General features: G+C 28.6%; 1 protein-coding gene across 1 annotated transcript; it reads right to left on the bottom strand.

Annotated features, from left to right (window-relative positions):
- Positions 1-1,258: 1,258 nt before the first annotated feature.
- On the bottom strand, positions 1,259-2,413 carry LOC101508815 (uncharacterized). The gene has a single exon (XM_004510003.4). The coding sequence runs from the start codon at positions 2,156-2,158 to the stop codon at positions 1,508-1,510; it is 651 nt and encodes a 216-aa protein (XP_004510060.1). The 5' UTR covers positions 2,159-2,413; the 3' UTR covers positions 1,259-1,507.
- Between the last annotated feature and the right edge of the window lie 4,835 nt (positions 2,414-7,248).

Here is a 7,248-nt window from a genome sequence, read left to right on the forward strand (position 1 = left end):
GGGACCTTTCACGATGCCTTAGCTTCATCCAAATAACTAGCAAGCATAACCTTACTTAAAAAAATAGAGAATTCAAACCAGCACATACTAAAATATTTAATTTCTTCAATCTTTGAGGATTAGAATCAAACTTCAAGATCAGACTGAAGCTCGTAAAAGTTAGAGAATCTAGAAACTCGATTATACATTAGATTGTAGGTAGAAGCAAGCTTTCATCAACAATGCGCACCTTTATGTCCATGGGTTGAGATTCCCAAAAAAAAGGAAATTTAGGTTGACCCTCATCATTGTAAGTGATATAGGATTCATTAGGAATGCAATAAACTTTAAAGAAACTTTGGTTTGATTGTCTATTTAACAAACAAAGACCGACCTAACCTCCTACATAAAGAGTATAGAAATAAAAAAGATATCAACAGTACAAGGAACTTTCTGATGACTGCAACATAACTCAAAGCACCTTATATATGCCCAATTGTTCATATGAAGCTGACAAGGAGCAACGTTTATAATCGGATCACTTCACTCTCAAATTTAGTAAACGGAAGACGAAGACAAATTCTAATAAAAATAGGACTCATAAACATAAATAAAAAATCAATTTGTCATTTCTTTCTATCCACCTCTACATAAGAAAAAAATGTGAAGATTGAAAAAAGTGGACATTATTTTTCAATACAAAGTACAAGTATAAAAGATTTTGACTTGGGTTTAGTTAAACAAACATAATTTGATTTCTTAATACTTTCTTCAATCCAATCATATCATGAAAGATTTTTATTTTGCAATTTTTTATTCGGTTTACAAAAAAGGCACAAAAGATACCAAACTGATGTCATACATACTTGGAGACGAAGACACTTGGGCCAATCTTCTTCATACAAAGCCTAAATTGATGCATTAGTAAAACTAATAGTTTACTTAGAATCGGTGATCTAAAAAACGTTTGAGTCAACCATGTTAAAAAAAATTAAAATATTTTCAAATATAAAAATCAACATATTTTGAAAAAAAATACAAAATAAATATGCTAACATATTTTAAATTTTAAAAAGATTTCTCAATAAATTCAACAAATTCTCACCGCCTTGGTTATAAAAATAGTTAAATAACCCTAATTGAAGAATAGAAGTCCTTCCATCATGTAATCATTTGAGAAAAAAGAAATAAAAAAGCATTGTTGAGATTTTAGCAGAACACCTAGCGAGTAGCGACTAACTTTAAAGTTTGAAATCAATATATCATAATTGCGTGGAGATCCAAAAACATTTCTATTTCTTTTGCATCAGTAGCAAAATAAACAAGCAATTCCTTGTGGTAAGAACAGTTACAAACATAAAATCATCTAATTCCCCTTATTAATTAAAACTGTTGTACATTCCCAAGCAAGACCAAAAAAGTTTCAAATACCATAAGCTTCCTATTAACAAATATTAAACAACCAATTAACAAGTCCCCCATGGAAGCAATGTTGAAGTAAGCACTGGTAATATAATACAAATATTAATTAACTACTCTGTTGAATCTTAATCCCTTTATTATGTGCCTTGGACGGTTCCATGGCATGACATTGTCTGCAAGCAAAGAAAAACCACTGGAAAATTCTCCGAACAAATCGCAACCGCAACAACACCCTCTTCTTCTTCTTTTCCTTTTTCTTCTCTTTCCTTTTAGCCCCTTGTTGTTTCGTTTTCTTGGAGGCGTCGCGGTTTAAAGCCATCGGCGCAGGCGTTATATAATGCCACCTTTGAGAACAGCCATACGACTGTTGAGATTTAGAAGAAAGCATTTGTTTGTTGTGAAAAAGTCGTCGTTCGGAGCTATCACTCGAGCTTGTCCTAGCACTGCTGCAGCTGCTGTTGGTACTGTTGCTTCGGGATGACAGCAAAGAGTCCTTGCTTCCGATGCTGCTGGTTCGGCTGCTTGCTGTGACAACATGGTTGAGATTGAGAGGGAATGAATGTGGTTGTAGGAGGCCATTGGAAAACAGTTGATCAGCTGGTGATGTTGTGCAGGAGGGCGAGTCAGGTGTAAGTGACCCGAATTCGAAGTCGGAATCTTCTTGAATCGGGGTGCTCGGAAACGAGAACGACTCTCCGTTTTTCTTCTTTAGAGGTGGATGGTCGGAGACGATGGGTGCTTGTGTTTCCAATTTCATTGTGCTTTACTTAATCTTAATTAAGAGTGGGCTATGTATGTTGGAGTTGGAGAATGTGTATATATTATATAAAACACATGTACTAAATGCTAATTAAGGTTGGTATAGAGGATTTGATTTGAATGGGACATGTATGTTAATGAATTAAGCTGCTCTTTGTTGGTTTCAAGTATATATAATGGGAACTGTGTGTCGATGCCAACTAAAATCATGTTTATCTAGTAATTAATTAGTATTGCATTGGTGGTCATGTAATTACGATGTTGGTTTGTCTGTCTGAAATTGATCTAATAATGTCACAAGAAGTGTCTTTTTTGACCAGCACAAATCGAAGTCGGTAGCATGTGATTTACAATACTTATACACATTAATCAATCATTGGCGTCAAATTTCTATTATTTTTCTGGTTGTACAAAAGTCTCCACTAAAAAGAAGTTGAATATGATGAATTGTTTTTATTCATTTCACTTGAATTAATTCTATTTTAAATAATTAGCAATTCGCTAGTTATGAACGTCTTTTTTAATTAAAATTTATATTGTTGTTGTGTATGTTGTTTCAGTTTAATTAACTCACTCTAAATCAGAAACTATTGGTTGAGTATGTTTGATGAATATTGATCTTGGAGGTAGAATTTAGTGGTTTTTTTTACTAAGAATATAGTGATTCTGGAAAATGAAAATCTAGTTAATTGTATTATGATGCTTTTTTTACGTGTAAATACTGATTTTTCAATAAAAAGTATTATCATTTTTTTCTTTTGAAGTAGCGGTATGCACAAATTATGTCCAAATTGAACTTTGTAAACTTCCTTTGTCCTAATATAATAGAGGACACAGAGTCCCAAATATCTCCTTTGTTATTTTTAAATAAAGCAGAAAAACACAAGAAGCTCCTTTGGTACAGCATATATGCTTTAGTGTATTATGTTCAATAAAGATCAAGAAATGGTGGGATCACTGGTGTAGCTTTCCTTTGACGAAAGTATTATTAACATAGGATGAAATTAAATACTCATTTGTCCCTTATTATAATTTATATTCTCTTTTTTCATATATTTTAAAAAATGTAGATAGTAAATTTAATACATGGGTGTTATGTGTGGATGACTATCTAAAATATTTAGAGAAAATTAATTTTGTCAAATGGTACTTATAATTAGAGGCACACTGAGAGTATAGGAGTGTGATTACTTTTGGTTTTTTATTTATATCTTTAATAAATGCAATATAACTTTTTAGTGTAGCTTATTTTATTTCCACTATACTATACTTTTTCAGTTTCAACCACTTTTGTCTATTGATGATAGTCATTACTGGTGTGTATATTTTAGGTTTATTCAATTATGATTTAGTTCTTTAAATTAATTATGTTTATATTGTTAATTTTTTATTTTAATTTTGATAATAATTAGTTTAATTAAAATATTATGATAATTTGAATCTGTATTAAATGATGTAATAATTTGTCTCTCGTACTAATCTTTGGAAAAATATTTATCAAATTTTATAAGTTAACTTTTTATATTATTCTTATGAAATTTTAATTAGATCTTAAAATTTTATGACAGTAACCTGAGAAAATTTTTAAAATTAAAAGATTACATACATAATTTTATATATCATAAAAATTAATGGTGCAAATGAATGCAATTTAAGTGACCGATCAAATTAAACAAAATAAACTTAAATGACTTAAGCGGAAATTAAGTTAAACTTAAAAAACTAAATATATATTTTTGTCAAAAAAAAATGTAAATTCATAAATATACATTTTTTAATTATATTTAATGAATTTCATTCATTATATTATATTTAAAATTAAAAAAATTAAAATTACATACAACGTACATACGAGTACAAAAGTACTCGCCTGAAAGTTAGTGTAAAATAAAGAAAATACATGCTTTTGATTTAAAGTAACCAAACAAGAGGACAAAGAAGCTCTTAAAAAAATAATTGGTCTCTTATTTAGGTTGCTGTGGCGTACCAATGGCCCATATCATCTCATTATGCCTTTGGTACCATCGGCCACCAGATCCAGTTTTCAATATATTTTTCCACACAACCAAAGCAAATTATTGGTCAATCTTCATTAGAAAGCACTCTTTCATGTGACGCCAACACAAAGTTTTTTTAAGACAAAAGCTGTCAAAGGTTTGATCATATTATTAAAATCAAAATCTTGTCGAGTAGTACTACTCCATGCCTTCAAAGAACTACTACCAATGTTACTTTCAAGAGGCATTCCGATTTTGGATATGGATTACATGCCATTCACTATGTTTATCCATCCATACTTTTAATTTTTTCACGTTTATTGAACAATTCGTTTATTTCATTATCTTTATTTCTATCTTTCACTAGGTGTAGAAGGGATGTATGAATATTTTTTGTTAATTTTCCTTTAAATAACTAAATATGGAATGTTCTATATATCCAATCCAATATATTGTGCCACATCTCAAAAATTTACTCCCTCAACCCATAGCAATTTCATTATTTCAAACATATTAAAAAAATTATAAATAAAAAAGAGTATTTATATTAACCAAATTATTCTTATTAAGTATTATTGTATTATTAACGTGGAAGTGATGCAAATAATATTAATTAAACGGTATAATTGGACCGAAAAATATTCAAAATTAAAAGGATCATTCATTTTAAGACAAATAGTTTTTACAAATGGATTAATTATTGTAAGTTAGAAAGAGTATAGATATTTGAGTAACCATCAACTCCGTTCCTGACTTTGTAGAACACTCTCAAATAAGTCATTTAGATTATGAATATTTCATCAAAGTTATTGACTTTGTTAAATTTAACTATATTAATCATTATGAAAGTATATTATGACTAAATTAATAATAAGTGGTTAAGAATAAGAACTTAATTGATAGTAAGTTGTTAAAATAAAAGACATAATTAATGGTAAGTGGTTATAGATAAAGTCTAACTTAACAAATTTAATAGAACTGATGGTCTTTTTTTAAATATTCATAATCTTAACCACTTATTTGAGAATGCTCTATAAAATTAAGGATTAATTTGGTGTGGATTACTAAAAGATACTCTGCTTTATTAACCACATTATACTGCAATTTTTTGGTGCCAAATTTACTTGGGGTGAAGTGAACATGTAAACGTTAACCCATCTCCTACATTGATCCCTTCTACTCCATTGATAGCTTTCATCATGAACATTCTAAATTTAACTCATAACAAAGTAAGTATTTTTAATATACTAAAACTTTTTTAATTGTAGTTTTCCTACATTAATATCTTGAATTGATACATATATTTGCTTTCTATTCTTTTTAATTTGGTAGTAAAACGTTTATTCCCCATTTAACTCTCACAAGATAAGAACCACGATCCATTTTTATAAGATAAGAGTGTTGACATAGTTATTTGGCATAATGCTATGCTGTACCTTGTGAATAGATTTGATAACTATGAATTGAACACATCAATGGATGAAAAACTCTTATTCTCATTGATTTGAAAATGTGAGTACAAAAGTATTTATAGCTAGCTTTATGCTCTAACTGCCTCAACTATCTGGTGCAACTCATCATAACCAAACTGAAAATACAAGAAATCAGAAAATTCAAATTAACAGTAATAGCTAACTAAGATAGATTCCATTCTAAGCTTGGTGATTAAGCAGTGAATGGACGAGGAGAAGATGCCTTAAATTGGTGCGCTTGTGGAGTACTAATTTTGTGGCAATGTGCATAGCACTTTGGCTATAACAATAGAGAATTGGCTGACGGGTACAAGTCTGAGTGTTTTCCTCCGGCTTTTCCTCGGAATTATTTAGGAATATTTCTGCGGTCAGATTCCGCAGGAAACACGACAGGTAAAGTTTTCATTACATGCGATTATATAACCGCAGCAAATATCACATTTTTCCATAGGATTTATTTGGGGTAATGTTCCGAAGGAAATGCCCGCACCAAATTCCACAGGTACATTACCTGCAGTATCTTGCCAATTTTTTTTATAAATAAAGTAGTTTTTATTGTTTTTTTTAAAGGTTATTAAACTTCTATGATCTAAAGTTCTTCCTTTTAAAAAAAAATGGTTGAGGTAACATCAAATTTTTTAGGAATAATGAGTTTTTTTTTTAGTAAATATTATTTTAGGTGAGATTAAGTTATTGAAAAATTGTGGATAAGTGAATACGATTTATTAAAAACACTTAAATGATGTAAAACTTAAAATTCTAAACAAAAATTAATGAAATATACCTGCCTAATTCTATTACTTTTCTAATTAATCTGATCAATTAGAGTTGATTGTGAATAATCTATTATTATTGTTGTAAAACAACTTAGAATTTTTTCTTTTTTAAATTTAATAGATATATCTAAAATTTAATAGATATTCTTTTTAAAATTTAAACTTATGATTTTAGGTTAGCATAAAGCCTAATACGACGAACGTTTAATACCAAATGCATTTTTAAACGAGTTAGAACTAATGAAAGTGATTGAATCGTCGAATTCAAATAAGGTTAGTCTTCCTGTGGTGGTGGATTCAGTTATTGGAGATTTAGTAGTACTCTGGTCTTAAAATTATATATAAAAAAAATTAAAATTATTTATTTCAAAATTTAAATAAAATATATTTTAGCTTTTATTTGTATTTTTAAAATCGGAAGAAGTATTGATTTATGTTTAAATAAGTATGTTAAAGTTCTTGTAAAAGAAAAGCATGTTAAGTTGCATCTTGAGTAATCATGGTTCTAGTGTAGTACTTAATGACATATTTAGTGTAGTCTTAGTTATTGTTATATATTATTTTTGTTTTTAGTTATAAGTACTATTTAAAAAAATAAATTTTGTTTTGAAATATAAATTATTTTTAATTTACTATGCATATTTATTATTTTTATTTAAATTATTATTTTATCTTAAAATATAAAAATTTAAATTAATATCGATGTTGAAATTATCATTTTAAAAATGAAAATCACCTAAATTCAAATGTGTGAACCACAAAAGGAAAAATATTATAGTTGTTGAAATTATAGCACTACTCTGAAAAAAAGGCACAACACTCCATTTGACATGGACATTAACT

This window comes from Cicer arietinum, chromosome 7 (assembly GCF_000331145.2).
Source record: "Cicer arietinum cultivar CDC Frontier isolate Library 1 chromosome 7, Cicar.CDCFrontier_v2.0, whole genome shotgun sequence".
Classification (NCBI taxonomy): Eukaryota; Viridiplantae; Streptophyta; class Magnoliopsida; order Fabales; family Fabaceae; genus Cicer; species Cicer arietinum.

Bases quoted from the DNA above. Each gene is read 5' to 3' on its own strand.
- LOC101508815 (XM_004510003.4), bottom strand. From the start codon at position 2,158: ATGAAATTGGAAACACAAGCACCCATCGTCTCCGACCATCCACCTCTA.